Genomic DNA, 22,329 nt, shown 5'->3' on the forward strand with positions numbered 1-22,329 from the left:
ATATTAGCATTCCCATGTTCATTGTGGTGCTATTCATAAACGCCAAGAGGCAGAAACAATCTTGTGAATGTGTAAAGACACAAAGATATGAATGGATAAAGAAAATGCGGTATACACATACAATTGATTATTCAGCCTTAAAAGGAAATCCTGCAAATGAATGAATCCTGCAAATGACAATATGAATGAACCTTGAGAATGTTCTAAGTTAAATAAGCCAGTCACAACACAAATACTGCATGATTTCACTTATATGAACTATGCAAAATAGTCACACTCATAGAAGCCAAGAACAGAATGGTGGTTGTCAGAGGCTAGGAGAGACTGAAATGGAGAGTTACCAATCAACACGTATAAAATGTTAGTTATGCAAGATAGGTTCCACAGATCTGTTGTACAACATTGCAACAATAGATGAGAATACTATATTACACACTTAAACATCTGTTAAGAGGATAGCTAGCTAGCTCATGTTTAGTATCCTTTCCAAAATTTAAAAAAAAGGAAAGGGGACCTTAGCTGGCTCAGTTGGAAGAATGTGCAACTCTTGATCTTGGGGTTGTGAGCTCCATGTTGGGAGTAGAGATTACTTAAAGTCTATGTTTATGTGTTTTACAAAACGGCAAAAAAACCCCACATTTAATTCTGAGTGAAAAAAAAAAAAAAATATATATATATGTAATGCATGGAATAAAGGATTGGCATCTACAATATATAATGAATGCTTATAAATAAGGAAATGACTTGTACCAGATTCCTTAATAAAGAGTTATTTAGCAGGGCGTCTGGGTGGCTCAGTTGGTTAAGGGTCCGACTCTTGATTTCGGCTCAGGTCATGATCTCAGGGTCATGAGATTGAGCCCCGCACTGGGCTCCTCACTGGACATGGAGCCTGCTTAAGATTCTTTCTCTCTTTCCCTCTCACTCTGCCCTCCCACCTCCAAGCCCCATACACACACACACTCTCTCTCAAAAAAAAAAAAAAAAAAAAAAAAGTTATTTAGCCACTTAAAATGTTCAACATCTTGGAGAGAAATCTGTTAGGAATAACATAAGACTGCTTGTAACTTTCATTCTTTCAGTCTTTGTGAAGAGCTGTAGTTGGACTAAACTGTACGCACCTATGGATATCTACTACTGATTAATATTTACAAACAGTCAAAATTAGTAAGAAAAGCCTACAACCAGACCAAACAATTTCCAAGGAAGATAAAATGTGTCTGGTATCTTAACGATTATCTGCATCTTCCCTCCCTCTCCTCCTCTTACTCATTTCTAGAGGCTAAAGAAAACAGCATACACTCTGTTAAAACAATTTTATTGTTATCAACTAGAAATGGCCTTAAACTAGCACTGCTATATAATTATCATGACAAACTACCCCATACTAACGCAATAATTTTGTTAAACATCCTCTAACACTTATTACTTAATAGTAAATAGTTCTACCCTCAATGATTTGACTGAAACTAGTGGGCTAGTTTATCTTGGTTTAGTTTACCCTGGCTTATTCAACTGGAAGTTAAACTGTTTATATATACAGAAAAGGGTGTCTGTTTTACTCATCCCTGTATATTCTAGAACATGTAGAGTACGCGTCCAGTAGTTTAAAAGTACAGTAAATCTATGTTGAATTAATAAAATGATCTATGGATTTATTTTGAAATTTTTTTTTACTGCTGAGATAGGTACATGCAAACACCACTTTAAGAATGTCCACAGCCATGGAGTTCAGAGTTTAAATCATCCATTTGTACTTATGAGGGAATACTGTGAACTGTATTCTGAGAAAACGCATGCTCTACTCTTAGGCAGTCCTCTGACTTTTCCAGAGCGGTCTAATGACTTTTCATAAAATGCCACCAAATCCTGCTCAGCTATTTATTATATAGCTCTGTTCTTAATCAGCAATATAAAATGTTATCTGTTCTCCAGTTACTTGACAAAGAGTAAGACCTTAAATTCTCCAAACTAAGTTGTTCATCAAAAGCTTAGCTGCTAGCAATAATCTTCATGGGGAACTGCATGAATATACAGATCCTCTCCATTCTACCACCACACCTAGATTAAGCCAGAATATCAGAGAAAAGCCCCTGGAAGGAAAGTTTTAACAACAATAAGGAATTATCATATGTTACATTGAAGGAGGCCTTTAAATTACAGCCCTATATAACTTATTTTCTATTTATCACAGGAAAGATGACGTTTAACTGCATGGTTTCTTCTTTTGAGGATGCTATGAGCAAAATCAATTCAGTATTATTTCTTTTAGTGTCAGGAATAGCTGTGGTTTTCATTAGAAACTATTTTGTTTACAGTATCATAGACTAAGTTAGTAACATAATGGATACTTTCTTCTTTGAACTAGCTACTTGGAAGCTACGAAACATAGTTGATAGGGTATTACAATATATTTGGCTACTAACTGAAATCTTTATATGCTGGGTATCTTCTGCCTCTCCAGATCTTCTCTCCTCCATTTTTGACCACGCTTTGTGTACTGAGAGACTAACCTGCATCAACAGGCTCCCCTGCTTCCCAGCCCAGCAGGCAATTGGGAGGGTAAAACAAGAGGAGAGTTAGGATATTTATTTCCCAGACTCCTTCCTAGCAAAACTGCCTCAGCTGGCTGCATTCCTCCTAACTGCTCTCTCTATACAGCTTACTTTCTCCAAGTTCTGGTATCTACTTCCTCCCCTCCCCTGCTTTGCAGACCCAGAGTACATCACTCACTACTTGTGATTTCCAGCTGCTCACATTGTGCACCCAACACCTTATTCTTTGAAAATAGTCCCTGGACTAAATTTTCCTCAAAATACCTAATCTGAGCATACTATCTGTCTCCTCCCAAGACCTTGACTATATTGGCTTCATATCTTCTATTTCCTGCCATTAAAAAACAAAAAGAGGAAAAAAAAAAACTTATTTTCCTTCCTTCACCAATTTCTGTACTAATAATTCATACACAAACCCAATTTTTCTGTTACAATTAGAATTTTGCACAGGATATAAAAAGGAGTAAGACCAAGAAGCCCACTCTAGATTTTAAAAAGACAGTAAACAAATAAATATAATAAAGTGTCAGAGGGCCTAGTTGGAAAATAAAGAACAGTTGTACCAAAAGGAAGAAATTCCAGAGGTCAGAGAAGATTTTACAGAGTGACTAACGCTTGGTCTAAATTCTCAAAGAGAAAAAAAAGTCCAGTGACTGGCAATATGCTTTGCCTTTATTAATCTATTTATTGGCTCCCAACCCAATGAGGTACCAATAGTATTATTACCATCCCCCTTTTTAAAACAGATGAGAAAACTGAGGTGCAGTTTCTTGCCAAAATCATACAATTAGTAAGTGAAAGAGCCTGGGACCCAGGCAGTCTGATGCCAAGAGTTCATTTTTTTAAAATTGCTAACTTATACTGCTTATCAAGGATGGCAAGGAAATGGTACAAATAATTAAACATAGCTAAGACATATGATGCAATGATGGTTAGCCAAGAAAGAAAGGCTTAGGCAAGGCAAGTGCCAGGTCAGAAAGGGCTTTAGAATAAAGAATTCTGTCTGATAAAACAGTTGTTGGATTTTAGATCATGGAACCTCTTGAGAATCTCAACATTCTTTCTCCAGAAAAACACACATACACAAAACATCTGGCAGTTTAGGTAGTTCACAGTCCTTACTGGCCCATTCAATTCAGGACAAGAAACACCGCTAGGGGTCATGTTAAGTCATGGACAAGGTACAAGGAGGAAGGTATAAGGAAAGGGAGAAAGAGATCAGAATTGCATTTGTGAAATATCACTTTGGCAATAGTATGTAGAAGAGGTTAGAGGAGGACCACCAACAAAAAGACTATTGTAATAGTTCAAGTGAGAGATGATGAACGCTCGAGCTAGGGAAGTGACAATAGTGTTAGAAGAAAAGCACAGATGAGGAATACTGCTATCAGGAATCAATTTGGATCTGAGAAGTAAGGGAGAAGGCAGCAAGACTTCTGAGAAGAAGTCTTTTAACAAGCATTGATTACACAAATCATACATACCAGGAACTTTGCTAAGAACTGGAGATACAATGTTAAACAAGACAAACACTACCTCACACTTAAGAATAATCTATTGGGCTGGGGCGCCTGGGTGGCTCAGTTGGTTAAGCGACTGCCTTCGGCTCAGGTCATGATCCTGGAGTCCCGGGATCGAGTCCCACATCAGGCTCCCTGCTCAGTGGGAAGCCTGCTTCTCCCTCTCCCACTCCCCCTGCTTGTGTTCCCTCTCTCGCTGTGTCTGTCAAATAAATAAATAAAATCTTTAAAAAAAAAAAATTTACTAATTTTCATGTACCAAGGTTTTTTTTAAAAAAAAGTACAATAATAAAGGAAGCACAGGGATGAAGGAACCTGAGGTGTTTTTTTTAAATTACAAAACAGGAGTGACCCATTTCATCCAATGACACTAAGCCAAGTAAAATGAGAATTGCAGACTAGGCAATCAGAAAATTACTAAAGACTAGAACAGTTTCATACGAGGAATAGAGAAGCATACTGTATGAGTGCTTAAGAGTGGTTAATTACTGAAAATTAGCAACACATGAAATGAAATGCTACTCAAATGAAATCTTAAGAGACTGCTTAACACAGTCTCCTGGGAGCCTTTCTACACTATTGCCAATCCTGCCTTTCCTTACACAACTATGTGTGTACTTGCTATTACTGAGTGTTTAAAAACTAAGCACTTGTCATCTAGGGATACATGCATAGGTGGTAAAATTACAAAGAAAAGCAAGGGAATGAATAACCTAAAAAGAGGAGAATGGTTACCTCTGGGAGTATGTGGTTCAAAAGGATATGGGCTCACAAGAAGATTCTAAGACCCTAAAGAATGTTCTATTTCTTAATCTGGATTATAGTGGGTAACTGGATATTTGTTTTATCTCTATTTTAAAAATCATACATGTACATTTTGGTCATTACTCTGTGTAAAGTACATTTCATAAAAATATTTAATATATATACATCGGAGACAATAAGATAAAGCAAACCAAAATCTAGTTTAAAAAAGGGGGGGACTAAAATAGAACTAAGAATTTAATATACTACATCTCACTTTTACATGACATTTTATTATGAGAATTAAAATTTTGAACAACTCTATTTCTCAGATAGCAAAACAAAAAAAGATTTTAGTTGAAAGGGATTTTTAGTTTTCAAGTAATTTCAGTTGCAAAAGAAAACAGCCTTCAACTCTGTTTTTTATTCAAAGAAATGTAGATTTTTTTTTTAGAATTATTTTTAAATAACATAAACTTAAGTATATCATAAAGATGCTCTCCCAGATGAAATCTTACAGGAGTTAAACAAGCTTGAAGACAAATGTTATAGATCTGTTACTTGGCAAAATACTTTAAACACACATACATACCCCAAAACAAAAAACACCTTATCATATAGTTCCCCAAACAATTCCATTTCAAATATAAAAATTCTCTTTTTAAGAATAAATATTGCTGGGGCGCCTGGGTGGCTCAGTTGGTTAAGCGACTGCCTTCGGCTCAGGTCATGATCCTGGAGTCCCTGGATCGAGTCCCGCATCGGGCTCCCTGCTCGGCAGGGAGCCTGCTTCTCCCTCTGACCCTCCCCCCTCTCATGTGCGCTCTCTCTCTCTCTCATTCTCTCTGTCTCAAATAAATAAATAAAATCTTTAAAAAAAAAAAAAAAAAAAAGAATAAATATTGCTGGGGCGCCTGGGTGGCTCAGTCATTAAGCATCTGCCTTCTGCTCAGGTCATGATCCCAGGGTCCTGGGACCGAGCCCCGCATCGGGTTCCCTGCTCCGCGGGAAGCCTGCTTCTCCCTCTCCCACTCCCCCTGCTTGTGTTCCCTTTCTCGCTGTGTGTCTCTCTGTCAAATAAATAAATAAAATCTTAAAAAAAAAAAAAAAAAAGAATAAATATGGCTTACCTGTTCCCTACTGAATCTTGAGAGATCTGAAAGTTTGGAATGATAGAGGAAACACCATATTCATCTTGATACTTCTTACAAGATTTGTAATGATGTCTCATGCGATAGAATTTAATCTGTAAATTATTGATCAAAATGTAATGTGACTTTCAATTTCAAATAGAAGTCATAAGATCTGAGATATTGTCAATAGGAGAAAAGCAAGATAAATATAACCAACTAAATATTCCATTTAAACAAGATTTTTTTTTTAAGTAAATGATTTCTTAAGTAGAAGCTGAAAATAAGAAATAAGTTTCTATCCATTAGATGCAGATGTGAACTCACTGCAAAAAATACTAACAAATAATTTTACACTTGAAACTATGCTACTAAAAACAGACCAAAAAAAGTAAATCAAAAGCAGTAATAAGTTTGCCTTATGGTATTGGGCATTTCTTTATTCTTTATTGCAACCTGGCAGAGTTAGAAAGTGCTTTAAAAAAAATTAGGTTCCCAGGTTAACACCTGGAACATTTTTCAGTTTCACACTGAGGAGTAGAGCCTGAATCTCTCAAGTGTATTTTCCAGCTTCACTTCATTGCCCTGTCAGTTAACAACTCCCTCAAAGAGATGGAAAAGCAGATCTGACTTGTGTGAATGCATGAAATAGAACTGGTTTTGCTCACTGACTTTATTAGCTGTTTGAAAAAGTGGCTGCAATAAATCCATGAACACATGGATATACTCAAAGCCTAACCACCCCTCACTATTTCACTCCCTCTTCAAATGAATAGAAATAAAATCCAGACTGGAGAATTAATGCCAGTTATTTGCCAACACCTGATTTTCTCACCTGTTCCTTAAAACTTAGTTTTCTGCAAAATATTCTGTGATTTCTTAAACACATAAATACACAAGTAAAGTGGGCAGCTAGAGAGTTCCTTGACTATAAACCCATTTGGCCCATTTCTATGTACAAAATTGCAATAAGGATGCTGCTACTATCACAATTTGTACCAGAATGGGGTTTAAGTGAGTTAAATGCCAGTTTATTCATTTAGTTCATTTAGTAGGTAATCAATGAGCAATTATTTTAAGAAAAATGCCATGATAAAAATTATGACAAATTCACAGATTGTATCTTTCAGTCTCTGTTCTCAATAAGATTATGATCTATTAAGATCTATAATCAGATTTTTTGGCCTTTCTACCCGATTTAAGTAACTTCTTTCACTTCAAACCAGCACCTACCAAGAAAACTCAAACAGGAATTTGATTTTCAAAGTAGAGTAGAACCTTCATTTTCAAAGACAAGCTATGTCACATTTACTCTACCTGTTTTGCACAGCATCTGCAGCTACCAGAAAACTTCCTCATGATATTTTCAAGGTCTAAGGCCCGTTCAGGACATGCTCTCTCTCTTCTAGTCACATTTCCACGACAGAGGGGACAATGTATTCCGCTTTCTCTCATTGCAGTCAGGAAACATTTTCTACAGAAACTAAACCAAACATTTGCGACATGTTAACTACAGAAAAAAGACTCTTTTCATTTCTATGATTAAACACACTCAAGTGGTTATAGATTTATATTCAGGCTAAATGAGTTAAGCTATTCATATGTACATAACTTGCAGAATTTTAAAAACTATACATGTATTTCTCCAAGTCTAAGGCTAATAATTGGACTAAATGGGAATATAAAGGAAACTACACTCAATTATGCTTTAAACTTTTTAACATAATATATGAAAAATAAGTATTAACACTACATAACATTATCAGAGGAAGCGTGGTACAGAGGAATGACTGGCTTATCCTGTGTCATTTAGTAGCAGTGTGATCTTAGGCAACACATCGAGCGACACTGGATCTCCATTTCCTCCCCTTATAAAATGAAAGAATAGACCACATCAGCTTTTGTCTCAAACTGATGTACTTTGAGATATTCCACAATCTATGAATAGGACCACCACCTATTTCCACAAAATTGTGCACAAACTGATTTGGGAAGTTCTAGGATAAACAAAGTTTCTCTGCTAAGAAAAACGTTAAGTATTACCCAAACTTATGTTGTGCGGAAATATGAAAATTTCCCACAACAGTGTGCAACGGAACAGAATTTGAGAAATATTTAAGGACCCTTCCAGCTCTAAACTTATCTCTAAACATTCTAATTAGAACCAAACTCACTAAAATCTATTTCTTCTCTCCTAACGCTATCAAATACTAAACTTGATCATTTTTCTTTAAAAAAAAAACAAAACTAGATAAATCATAGCCATCTGCATCTGGGGTCCAGAGTACATATAAATTTAATCCAATCCCCTATAAATGCAAATATTCAATCTTCTTCCTCTAACAAAAGTTGAGAGCAAATAGTGTAATAACAGATCCCAGAAAATGAGTTTCCTAACTAGCACTGAACAAGACACTTTTCCCCTCTACAATCAGTTTCCTCATCCATAAAGTACCTACAGTTGCAACAACTGTTCAAAGGATTAAAATGGGTAATACAGTAAAATGCTTATCACAGTATTTTTGACAGTTACAAAGTGCACCATAAATAGTAGCTAATTTCACTAACATACATTTGATATGATTACCAATTAAGACCACAAATTAAAATATTAAAAATATTCATCCTAGTAAAAAAAAAAATTCATCAAGAAAATGCAAAGTAAACACGGCTGAGATACCATCTTTCAGCTGTCAAACTAAAAACTAGCCTTAAAAATAATAACCAGTATTAGAAAAGATATAAAGAAATGAGTACTCTACACTTCTGGGTAACAATTTGTCAGTATTATCAAAATCCTTAAAGGGAGGGCATCCCAAAAGTCTGAGTGCCACTTAGAGCTTTAATAATTTCAGAAAGTATAAAAACTACAAAGTTACAAAACCATCATTTGTAAGTTCAATTGTTAAAAACTGAAATTTAATTGTCTATATATTTCGTAAATTTTGAATAATAAATTTTTAACTTAAATTCTTTGTTTTAGTCAGTGTTTGCATTCTGTAATCAAAGGGACTGTAAAAGAGAAAAAAAAGAAGATGAGTCAGAAAAAAAAAAAAAGGCAAGACCAACTGGGGCAATAGTCTAGACCATGAAAGGGTCTGCACTAGGGCAGGGGTAGGAGAAACAGAGGATCTCTATTTCAGAGACACAGTTCTCAGTTCCTGACTGTGTATATAGGGAGCTTCTTATGTTAACAAAATCAACAGAATGTTATGACAAATTACTTGTGGGAGGATAAGAAAGATAAGAATTTCTAACCTAGAACACTGAGTAAAAGGCAACTGGATTAACCAAGTTAAGAAATATTGGAAGAGTTGGTTTGACAGAGGAAAGATGGGTGCAAGTTCAAAGTACCTACAAAAATCTCAATGCATGATATCCAGTAAACAACTGGAAATACAGATCTGGAAATTAGGGAGAAAAATATGGAGAGCAGTTGAAGTGCAAAGAGTACTAAAGAAACAATCTAGAGAAGTATAAACATTTAAAGGAGTGTTGAGAGGAAGAGCCAAAGAAAAAGACTAAGTAACATTAGAGAAGCCAAGTCTAATAAGCTATCAAAGAGAAATAATAAAAAGATGAAGGTAAAACTGTCACCAAATTATTAAGCTAAACTTTTTTCTTTAAATAAGGAATCAAAACTGTCAACAAAAGTTCATACCAGCAAAATTCATTACAAAGACATAATCATGCATAAAAATGATACTTGAAAGAAATGAAGTAGAACACTATTAGAAGGCAAATCAGTCAATATGCTGGCTAATTTAACAATTAATTATAAATAAAACATAAACATAGAATATTAAAAGATCTTGAACAACCAAGATGCACAAATGAACACTGTATTTACAGAGAGGGGATAAAATAAAGCAAAATTTCAAAGCCCACTCATTGATTTAGTAACTAAAATAGTAAAAATGTGGTAACACCACATACCAACCAGAATGACTAAAATGAAAAAGGTGGAAAATACAAAGTGTTGAGGAGGATGTGAGCCAACCTAAACTCCCATTTGATCTATTAGAATGCAAACTGATACAACCATTTGGAAAACTGACAGTATCCACTATAACCCAGTAATTCCATTCTAAAGTTTATACCCAATAGAACTGCATATATGATCAGAAGAAATTTCTAAAAAGTTCACAGCCACACTACGGTAATAGCCAAAAGCTGAAAATTATACAAATGTCCATCAACAGAAGAATGAATAAATTGTAGCATATTCATAAAATGAAAACTATAAGATACTATAGTGAGAATAAATATGGATGAATATAATGTTGAGCTAAAGAAGCCAGATTTAAAAGAGCACAACTATATGATTCTCTTTTTATAAAGTACAAAACATGCTTAAATGTTGAATGAATTTTTACTAAAAAGTAGAAACAGATACAGTAATTTCTATTTACCACTTTCAAAAATATTGGCAATGGCTATAAAAACAAGACTTAAAGGCATAAAATATAGAAAAGCAAGAAATAAAAATCACTTTAGAAGACAAAACTGTTTTGTTAGAAAATACTCAAATAGCCCCCAAAATTACAACACATAACAACTGTACAATACAAACTCTCCAAATAATAATTACATTACTAAAGACTATTGATAGCGTCAAAAAATGAAAAATATTCATATAAAAAACTAAAAAAAGTAATCAGGTTTAAAATGAGCTTTGGACTTTGTATTCAAAATGTAGACAATAAATGAAGAAACAAAAATTTCTAGTGGAAATACACGTAATAAATAAAGGCAAAATAGGACTTTATTAAATAGATACTGAAATGTCTTAAAGACTGGCAAAAATATATCTTAAAAAGCAAAAATGATTGGGGTGCCTGCTGGAGCAATCGGTAGAGCCCATGACTCGAACTCGGGTTGTGAGTTCAAGCCTCATGTATGGCACAGAATTTGCTTAAAATTTAAAAGAAAAATTTAAAGCAAAAACGATTAACAAATGTGCAAAAAGTGATTTAATGGAAGAAAAGATAGACTTCAATAAATGATGCGAGAGCAATTGGACGTCCAGAGGCACAAAAATGAACCTCAATCTAAGTCGGCCACCTTATACAAAAATTAACTTGCAACAGGTCAGACTGTAGTAAACTGGGAAATTGCCATACAAAGATATATTCACTTTCTAATGCCCAGAACAAGTGAATATTACCTTATATTACAACAGCTCTGATTAAAGTTAAGGATTTGGGGATGGGGAAACTAGCTGGGATTATCCAGATGGGTCCTAAATGCCATCACAAGTGTCTTTGTAAGAGAGGCAAAGGGAGGTTTGACACAGACATACGGGAGAAGGCCATGTTCAGATGAAAGGAGAGATTAGAATGGTGTGGCCTCCAGAACCTCAGGACACCTTTGCCACACCCTGACTTGGGCTCAATGAAATTAGTTTCAGACTTCTACCCTCCAGAACTATGAGAAAATAAATTTCTGGGGACGCCTGGGTGGCTCAGTCGGTTAAGCTGCTGCCTTCGGCTCAGGTCATGATCCCAGGGACCTGCGATCAAGTCCCACATCAGGTTCCTCACTCAGCGGGGAGCCTGCTTCTCCCTCTGCCTGCCAATCCCCCTGCTTGTACTCTCCCTCTCTGGCAAATAAATAAATAAATAAAAACTTAAAAAAAAAAGAAAAAGAAAAGAAATTTCTGTTTTAGAAGCCACCAAGGATGTGGTAATTTGTTACAGCAGCCCTAGGAAACTAACACACAGAGTTAAATGTAAAACATTAAACTACAAAACTTTTAGGAAAAAAATAGAAAATATTCACAAACCAGAGCCACACAGAGTTAGATTTAATGTTAGAAGCACATCCTAAATAGAAAAAATTGATAAAGTGGACTTCATAAAAATTAAGAACATTTGCTAAGCAAAAGACTCTACTAAAAAGATAAAAAGACAAACTATAGACTGGAAGGAAACATTTGTAAATCACTTATCTAACAAAAGTATAGTATCTAGAATACATAAAGAAGTCTCAAAGCTCAACAGTGAAAAAGCAAACAACCTAGGGGTGCCTGAGTGGCTCAGGTGGTTGAGCTTCCCACTCTTGATTTTGGCTCAGGTTGTGATCTCCAGGTCCTGAGATCAACCCCCATGCGATGGGTTCCATGCTCAGCAGTGAGTCTGCTAGAGATTATCTCTCTCCCTCTCCTTTTGCCCCTCCTCCCACTCACTCTCACTCGTTCTCTCAAATAAATAAATAAATAAATAAATAAATCTTTTTTTTTTTTTTTTAAAGCAATCTATGGGACGCCTAGGTGGCTCAGTCGGTTAAGCATCTGCCTTCGGCTTGGGTCCTGGGATCCAGTCCCACGTCCGGCTCCCTGCTCAGTGGGGAGTCTGCTTCTCCCTCTGCCTGCTGCTCCCCCTGCTTGTGCACATGCTCTCTCTCTCTATATATATATATATATAAATAAATAAAATCTTAAAAAAAATAAAAAGGCAATCTAATTAAACCACAGGCAAAAGACATGAAGAGACAAGATTTTACATTAAGACTCTACAGATGATAAATAAGCACACAAAAAGATGTTCAACACCATTAGCCTTTATATACTAAAAACAAATACCACATGATTTCACTCATATGTGGAATTTAAGAAACAAATGAGCATGGGGAAAAGAAGAGAGAGGGGAAAACCAAGAAGTAGACTCTTAACTATAGAGAACAACTAATGGTTACTAAAGGGGAGGTTAGAGGAGGGATGGGTTAAACAGGTGATGAGTATTAAGGCGTGCACTTGTGATGAGCAACGGATGTTGTATGGAAGTGTTGAATCACTATAGCGTACACCTGAAACTAATATTACACTGTTTGTTGCCTAACTGGAATTTAAATAAAAGCTTAATAAACAAAAAGTTTAAAAAAGAATTCAAATATACTAAAAAGGTTTTTAAAACAATGGAAAAAGAATGCCCTTGAAGAAATACTGAAGTGAAATGAATAAGAATGGCAAATTAAGATTCAAAAGCACACACTAAATATTTCAGTAGATTCCAAGTGGGTCCAAAAGTTGGAAAAAATTTTTAAGAGATTCAACAAATAAAATTGAATATCATCATAACCTTAGATAAAGAGAATCAAATATCTTAAATCTGAATGTATAAGATGTAATAATACACAAAAGGAAAGCACTAAATAGAAAAACAATTTAAAGTTTAATAAATATACAATAATCACTAAAATATAGCCATAGAAATGATCACAATATACTTAGAGCACTCTGTTAATAGTAAAAATATAAATTTAATATGGAAAAATGCATACAGCCTTGCTAGCAACTAAAAAACTAGATTTTAAAGTGACCTCTAGAAACCATTTTGAGGGGCGCCTGGGTAGCTCATTCGGTTAAGTATCTGCCATCAGCTCAGGTCATGATCCCAGGGTCCTGGGATAGAGTCCCCCATCAGGCTCCCTGCTCAGCGGGGAGTCTGCTTCTCCCCCTCCCTCTTCCCCCTGCTTGTGCATGCCCTCTCCCTCTCTCTCAATAAAATCTTTTAAAAAAATAGACACCATTTTGAACTTTTTTTTTTTAAGATTTTATTTATTTGGGAGAGAGAGCTCCCAGGAGCGGGGGGAAGGGGCAAAGGGAGAGGGAAAAGCTGATTCCCCACTGAGCAGGGAGCCCCACAAGCGGTTCAATCCCAGGAGCCTGAGTTCATGACCTGAGCTGAAGGCAGACGCTTAACCGACTGAGCTACCCAAGCGCCCCCATTTTAAACCTTATTAAATTAGCATAAAATGCTAAAAAAAAAAAAAAAAAGTTGGCAAAGATGTTGGAATACAGATATACTTTTATAGTACTAATGGCATTTTGCAAGTTACCCCAATTTTGTGGCAAAGATTCTAACATTTATACAAATAACAGTAACTATTTATTGAGTACTTAAAATGTGATAGGCAGAGTTCCAGATACTTTATATTCATTATCTTGAGTTCTTTAAAAATAAACTGTAAATATTTTAAGTGGTCTTTTTTTTTTTTTTTACATTGAGGAAACTAAGGCTTAAAAAAAGAAAAGTTTAGAAACCTGTAAGAGGCTGAAGGCTAAAAGATATTTCTTCATTAAAATACAAGGCCCTGTGTGTTCCCTCTACTTCAGGGTCTTTGCCTAGAATGTTCCCTCTCCCCAGAATATTCTACACACAAACATAGCCCTCCACAAATTAACACCTACACATCACTTAGATCTCAGAAAGGGTCTTTGATTACCTCCCCATCCACCCATCAACCACCCTAGATCTGGTCTCCTTCTTATTCTCTCTCTCTCTCTCTCTTCCTCCCAGAACCTGTGAGTTTGTAATTACAAGTTTATCCAAGTGTTTATTTGAATTAAAATACATCTTACCAACGACAGCTTCAAAGGCAGGTATCATATCTATCTGTTCACACCACTGTATGCCCAGCACTATAAGCCAGCTGAGCACTTAGGAGGCATTCATTAATATTTGTTAAAGCAATGAATGTCAACTTACCTTAATCCCAAAACTGTTAAATCACTTAACTCAATGACAGAATCCAGTTTTCAAATCAAAACCATAGGCAACTCCCATGTACTAAACACTCCCCTAGAGCTGCAATCATCCTTGTGTGACAGAGCTGACAAATTCCCTTGTATTTACCCTTTGACCCAGCAATTTCACTTGTGAGAATTTATCTTACAGGAAAAACTCTCACATGTGAAATGGTATTTATACAAGTTTAATCACTGCAGCATTATTTGTAACAGCAAAAGATTAGAAACAACCTAAATGTTCATCAATATGAAATTGGATAAATAAATAATGACACATCAAACAGGGATACCTGGGTGGCTCAGTCGGTTAAGCATGTGCCTTCGGCTCAGGCCATGATCCCAGGGTCCTGGGATCAAGTCCCACATCAGGCTCTTTGCTCAGTGCGGAGCCTGCTTCTCCCTGTGCCCCTCCCTTCTCGTGTTCTCTCTCTCTGACAAATAAATAAATAAAATATTAAAAAAAAAAAAACACGATACATTGGGACACCTGTGTGGCTCAGTCGGTTAAGCGTGTCTGCCTTCGGCTCAGGTCATGATCCCAGGGTCCTGGGATCAAGTCCCACATTGGGCTTCTTGCTCAGCAGGGAGCCTGCTTCTCCCTTTACCTGCCGCTCCCCTTGCTTATACCCTCTCTCCCTCTCTCGACAAATAAATAAATAAAATCTTCAAAAAAAAAGATACATCAATGTAATACTAGAACACTAAATATGTTCCATAAAGTCAGGGATTTTTATCTGGTTTGTTGAATATTAACAGCCCTAGCATCTACAATACTACTAGCTCATAATGGCCACTCAATGTTGGTTGAATAAATGAAGAAAACTACAACCAAAATATGTATATCTGTACTGATACAGAATGATCTCCAAAATAACATGAAAATAGCATGGTACAAAAGAATGCTTATAGAATGCTGTTCTTTCTGAGAAAAACAAAAAATATTTATAACCTTGTTTATATATACATCTCTGGAAGGATATGTAAGGTAACAGTGATTATGGGAGACATTATTTCCTGTTGTACCTTTAAAGTTGTGAATTACAATATTCTCCATTCATAATAATTCCTTTGGTATTAAATATCTGGACCAAAAAACTTGAAATAGATTCCTTTCCATTTATGATTATAATCTAGCTTTTTGTGTTAGATGCTATAGTTATCAAACTTATAGTAATTTTACACTTGTATAGCTTTTGAAAACTGTAAAACAAAACAAGATGATTATTATTCACCAACATTACCTAATTTGGTCCTTGCAACAATCCTGTGAAGTATGTTGTTTCTACCCATCTTTTGGACAAGAAAACAGGCTGAAAAGAAGTTAAATGACTTGAGAAAGTAATACAGCTAATAAGCTATGGCCTCCCAAGACAAACTCATTCGTTCCTTTACTCAATACTAAACGTGTATAGTAGACTCCAGTAGGTAAAAAAGAGACGTAGGTTGCTGCCTTTATAGAGCTTGCAGTGAGAAGGACATTAGTCAAATCATCTGATTCCATAAATGTTATGATTATAAAATGTGAAAAGTGCAAAGGAAAATTATTCAGGTCTTTTATCTCCAATTCTACAATTCCTTCCTCTGTACCACCAAGCACCAAATTTCCCCAGATATAAAACTTGCGTATTTCTCATCTCCCTTTGGCTAGACTACTTGAATTTGCTAAATAGAATCTATTTCAAAACAAAGTAGAAGGGGAGGGAAAAAGATGCAAATCAAAATTACTAAAACTATTTTGATGTATCAAAGGAGCTTGCATCTTTCGGATAGTACATTACCCAGAAACAACTTAAAAGGTTATTTTTAAGTTTCCTTCAATTTTATTTTTTTTTTTAAGATTTTATTTATTTATTTGACAGAGAGAGACACAGCGAGAGAGAGAGCACAAGCAGGGGGAGTGGGAGAGGGAGAAGCAGGCTTCCCGCCAAGCAGGGAGCCCGATGCGGGGCTCGATCCCAGGACCCTGGGATCATGACCTGAGCTGAAGGCAGACGCTTAACACTGAGCCACCCAGGCGCCCCGAGTTTCCTTCAATTTTAAACTAGCAGATGCCAGATGAATTTCTGTTCTTACCCATTCTCCTAACAAAAGGCTGATCAACAGACATTGGAAGAGAAAAACTTTCCCATCCAAAATGCTCCTGATTTTAGTATTAATTAAAAATCCAGCATTTTTTTAATAGTTAAAATTTATAAGGACAAATGTCCCAAAGAGACTATCAAAAGAAAAAGGTTATAGGAGCCTAGGTGGCTCAGTCAGTTAAGTGTCCAACTCCTGATTTCCGCTCAGGTCATGATCTCAGGGTTGTGAGACTGAGCCCCACTGGGCTCACACTAAGCACGGAGCCTGCTTGGGGTTCTCTCTTACAGCACATGTAATATCATCCCACCTAGTCAATCAAATATTAATAGATAGATGACAGAAAGATAAAGACACATAAATCAGTCAAATCCATCAATCAGCCAGCCAACCTTTAGAAAGAATTAGGGTGCTGTGACTGTTTCACTTCATTCCTTACATCTTTTTGCACCCTGCATTATGTCACTTTTATAAATAGAAAAATAAAACTATTTTAATTTTGGAAAGAAAGAAAGTTGCAATTATCAAAGTAAGTTTTTGGTATTCTTGAAAATGGGTTTTTTGGTTTCTTATACTACTAAAGAATAGTTGACATAAAATGTTATATTAGTTTTAGGTGTACAACATAGTGATTAGATTCATTACTCAATGCCTACCACAATAAATGTAGTCACCATCTGTCCCCACACAATATTATTACAATATTATTGACTATATTCCCTATGTTGTACTTTTCATCCCCAGGACTTATTTTGTAACTAAAAGTTGTACCTCTTAATCCCCCCTACACTTATATAGGCCATCCCCCAATGGCAACCATGAATTTGTTCTCTGTATTTATGGGTCTATTTCTGTTTATATGTTCATTTGTTTCGTTTTTTAGATTCCACATGTAAATGAAGTCATATGGTATTTGTCTTTCGCTGTCTGACTTATTTCACTTAGCATAATACCTCTAGGTCCATCCATGTTGTCACAAATGGCAAGACCTCATCCTTTTTTATGGCTGAATAATATTCCATGTGTGTCACACACGCCTACATATACATGTATATATATATACACTTCTCACCTAAAAATCTAGCACCTTTTACCTTTCTAGTCTATAGTCAAAATCATTCCCCAAAACAACAAACTTAAGAGAAAAAAAAATCAGAGATTTTAAGTTAGACTTAAAACTAAGTCATCCTTCTGTTATGTAAGTAAATAGCATAATTGTTTTCTAATTATGTCATTTTATAAATATGTGTCAAGAGAATCTGGATAAAGTCTTAAAACCCTTAAGAAAAAAGACAGTCTGGAGCAGCATTTATTTATTTATTTTTTTTTTAAAGATTTTATTTATTTATTTGAGAGAGAGAATGAGAGAGAGAGAGAGAGCACATGAGAGGGGGGAGGGTCAGAGGGCGAAGCAGACTCCCTGCTGAGCAGGGAGCCCGATGCGGGACTCGATCCTGGGACTCCAGGATCATGACCTGAGCCGAAGGCAGTCGCTTAACCAACTGAGCCACCCAGGCGCCCTGGAGCAGCATTTATTAAATCAGCAAGAACCTATATGTCTGGCTTTAAGAATATAACAAGTCTGTAGGAAGGAAGAAATTTTAAAATTATTTATTTAGAGCACGACTGCTCAAACAACAAGGTATCAATAAAGTTGTTAAAAAGGTAAGAAATGTGGGGTGCCTGGTGGCTCAGTTGCCTTTGGCTCAGGTCATGATCCCAGGGTCCTGGCTGGGACCAAGCCCCCCAACCAGGGTCCCTGCTCAGCAGGGAGCCTGCTTCTCCCTCTCCCTCTGCCTCTGCCCCTCCCCACCCCCACACTCCCTAGTTCACGCGAGTGCGCATGCTCTCTCTCTCTCTCTCAAATAAATAAAATCTTTAAAATAAATAAAATAAAATGATAAGAAATATAAACTGAAAATGTAAGAACTGGACAACCCAAAGCAAGTCGATAATCATACAAGCACATGCCTAATAAGAAGTGAAAGCTGATTTATATTAGCTCATTTTTAAAGATGCCTCCTTACAGAGATGCCCCAAAACAGATTAGATTCCATCCTTAAGGGGCACGTGGGTGGCTTAGCTGTTTAAGCATCTGCCTTCAGCTGAGGTCATGATCCCAGGGTCTTAGAATTGAGCTCCCTGCCCAGCGGGAAGCCTGCTTGTCCCTCTCCCTCTGCCCTTCCTCCTGCCCCTTGCTCTCTTCACTCTCTCACTCTCTCTCAAGTAAATAAATTCTTAAAAAAAAAAAAAAAGATTCCATCTTTAAGAGTTTGGCAAGGCATCAACTTATTACATGTAATTTTCATTGTGATGGAGCTTACTTTTAACCATGTACAAAAGTTATTCCCTTAACCACTCAAAACAGGAAAGAGGAGAGGTTTGGTTCAAAGAGCCTTTGAAGATTACCAATGAAAACACCGAAAGAAATACCTTACGACTATGCCAGTTTGTACCTTCTTCTGAAACCTTACTTTGAATACCTGCTCCACTTTAATATTCCTTTTTTTAGAAGATTTTATTTACTTAATAGAAAGAGAGAGAGAACATGAGCAGGGGAGAGGGGCAAAGGGTGAGGGAGAAGCAGGCTCCCCGCTGAGCAGGGAGCCAGACATGGGGCTCAATCCCAGGACCCTGGAATCATGACCAGAGCTGAAGGCAGACGCTTAACCCACTGAGCCATCCAGGCACCCCTCAACTTTAATATTCTTAATTCATCTTTACTTGCTTTTTAAAATACTACATCTGATCATTCTAAGGTAACTAACACTCCTTCCTTAAAATTCTTCTCAGTTTCCATACCATCACACTCTATGCTAGATTTCTTCCTATCCTGTCCATTCCTTCTGAGACTGCACTTTTCTCCACTCCAGATTTAAATATGCATTCTCCAGCACTTGTCCTATCTAGGCCCTCTGCTATCTTGCAACTTACAGACCTCCCTCAGTGGCTACATCCATATTCACAGCTTTAGTTCCATGTATTCCAGATCCACATACATACACTTATCTACTGGGCATCATCAAATCTTACATTGATTTCCTCAAAATGTCAGGAATCTCTCCTCTCCATTCCCACTATCATTACCTTAATTCAGGTTCTAACCATTCTCTCTTTGACACAGCAATGAATCATCTCTTCACTAGTCTCACCACTACACCAAGCTGGGTCCTGCTACTAAAGTAAACTTTCTAAAATTGAAACGTGATCATGCTGCTCCTCTGCCAAAAATTATTGAATAGGTCTCTATGGCTTTCAGGAAAAAGCTCAAATTGGCTTACACGGAAAGTTCCTGCCAATACTCTAAACTCTATCTCTACTACACTCATCCTTCGGCTTCAGCCTGGAAACAGTCATCCTCTGTAACCCCTCCTTGTGTCTGCATATGCTGTAAACCCAATCAGGGTATTCCCCAACAAACCCTGAATAACCAATTCTGACCTAAAGTATTACTACATCCAGGAAATCTCCCCTTTAGTCATAGGCTGATTTAGACAGCTGCTCTCAATGCTCACAAAAAATTTTCCTCCTAAATCACTTCCATTATCAGTCACATTCATGCTTAGGTCTTCTCCATTAGACTATTAACAGTCCCCAGGGAAACAGCACTTCGTATGCTTTGTACCTAACATACAGAAAACATTCAACAATTGCTGTTTGAAGGAATAAATGGGGATTATACAGAAATTTATAAAATGGTGAACTTATTCTAATGATAATGAACTTGTTCCTTATCATTAGAATAGTCAGTGGGCAAATCCTCTGCTGTCGTTGAAATGGCAATGAAAAATTTTCATTTTCTAACAGATCCATAGTGACCCAAAGCCCTTATCACCTCATTTCTTACTATCTGTGAATCAAAAACTGCTTTTGTAGCTAAACATAAATATTTTTAAAGGCACAGGTTGGTCCTCTGTGAAAAAGGAAGAGCAAATGACATAGTAAATTTTATTACTTTAAATAATTGTATTTCCCCACCAAACTCCTTCCAGTCAATCAAGACACTGTTCTACCATTACCATCCCTTCCAAATAAAACTTTTCTCCCCTCTGCCTTCTTTAATTCATTGAACCTCAGAGCGACTATGTGTGTTTGGCGGGGGAGGGGGGTCGGAGATGGGTTGATAAAGGAGGGGATGGAGGAGGGTGATAAAGCAGTATCAACAAAATCTACTCTACATTTCCATATCTAGTCTAACCACATCCAAGTCCAAAGAGATGATTAGAAAAAGGTCCTCAACAATCATGTCCACTCTCTTTTCCATACCGTTGATGTCAAGCCACATTAGTCTGATTTAAAATGTCCCACAAGGGAAGTAAACTAGAGCAAACTGCATGGAATTTTAAGGAGAGCTGAAGATTACAATGAGTTCTATGAGGTCAATGACCCAAAGAGTAACTGAAACGATTCTGTCCAGAAACACCTACTTCCTCTCACTCTGACCTCCTACCCTCCTTTTTGTCCACCCACTGCCAGCACAAGCACAGGAAAGGCATCAAGTTACAATAATGAATACTGACAGATTAAAGGCCAAAAAGTTATATACTGTGCACTGAACATCTCAAAATACTTCTCTTAATAACTTGCATTTGTTGAATCAAATAACAAAGCAATTTCAGACTGTCATTCACCTCCCATAACATAGCAAAACATAACTGGCACAACTCCTATAATGAAGTCACATACTCCTAGCTCACACAACAACTGCAGAATAGGAGTAAGGTAAATAGTGCAGTCAAGATTGAGGATAAGAGGGGCGCCTGGGTGGCTCAGTTGGTTAAGCGACTGCCTTTGGCTCAGGTCATGATCCTGGAGTCCAGGGATCGAGTCCCACATCAGGCTCCCTGCTCGGCGGGAAGTCTGCTTCTCCCTCTGACTCTCCTCCCTCTCATGCTGTCTCTCATTCTCTCTCTCTCAAATAAATAAATAAAATCTTAAAAAAAAAAAAGATTGAGGATAAGAGTGAGAAAAATGAGTATCAAACAATAATAAAATATCTGAAGAACCCCAAATTCAATCCATTCTTTACAAAATTACAGAACCTATCTCTCCAAAAAAAAAAAGTCGAAGAAATATATTTATAAACTTGTTCTACTCTTTTCAGCTATTTGCAAGCACACAAAACTTTCAAATCTGAGTGTATTTTTTCAAATAAAGATTTCCAAGCTTCACCTGCCAGAAATTCTTTTGTAAATCTGGAATGGAGCCTGGGTATTGGGATGTTTACTTAAAAAGTTCCCCAAGGACTCTGATCAGCAGCCAGGTTTGTCAGATGTGCTATGTATCTTTACAAGAAGGGCTCCTGCCAACCCCTACTGACACTCTAGCCGTCTGTAAAATTATCGAAGTTCTTCCTATAAATATGCCAAATCAAACAGCACCATGCCACCTCACCTAATCCCTTTGTGTTCTCCCTCACCCCTGGAGTTACTGCCTTATCTTCAGTTCATTCCATGAAACAGCAATCTTCCTTTCCTATCCCCACCTTCGTAGTAACCAAGAAATAAGAAGGGTAAAACAAAGGGAAACTATCACTTCAATACCCGGAAATCCTGTCAGTTCTAACATGAGAGAAGAAAACCCATTCTAGATCATTCCAACATGTACCGAATTTTAAAGGAAAGAGATTCAAGGGTGATTTGTGAAGCAGGGTTGAAAGGTAAGTTAGGTAAGACTCCTTGGACCTGGAAAGAATGGGCCCAGGGTTCTCAAAGAAGGGAAAACTTTAAAGCAGGGCAGGTCAGAGAGAGGAGGTAGTTGCGGGGAGCAGG

General features: G+C 36.8%; 1 protein-coding gene across 3 annotated transcripts in view; it reads right to left on the reverse strand.

Moving 5' to 3' along the window:
- RNF138 (ring finger protein 138) overlaps positions 1–22,329 on the reverse strand; it is a 35,900-nt gene that overhangs the window by 12,542 nt on the left and 1,029 nt on the right. For 2 of the 3 annotated variants that reach the window (XM_036090966.2, XM_078060465.1), the window contains 2 exons: positions 7,267–7,432; positions 5,950–6,065 (listed from right to left, as the gene is read on the reverse strand). The exons of the other annotated variant lie outside the window; for it this stretch is intronic. In XM_036090966.2, coding sequence (XP_035946859.1) covers positions 5,950–6,065; positions 7,267–7,432 — 282 coding nt within the window. The remainder of the gene's footprint in view (positions 1–5,949; positions 6,066–7,266; positions 7,433–22,329) is intronic. 3 annotated transcript variants of the gene reach the window in all.

The sequence above is a fragment of the Halichoerus grypus genome, chromosome 13, assembly GCF_964656455.1.
Source record: "Halichoerus grypus chromosome 13, mHalGry1.hap1.1, whole genome shotgun sequence".
NCBI classification, from domain to species: Eukaryota; Metazoa; Chordata; class Mammalia; order Carnivora; family Phocidae; genus Halichoerus; species Halichoerus grypus.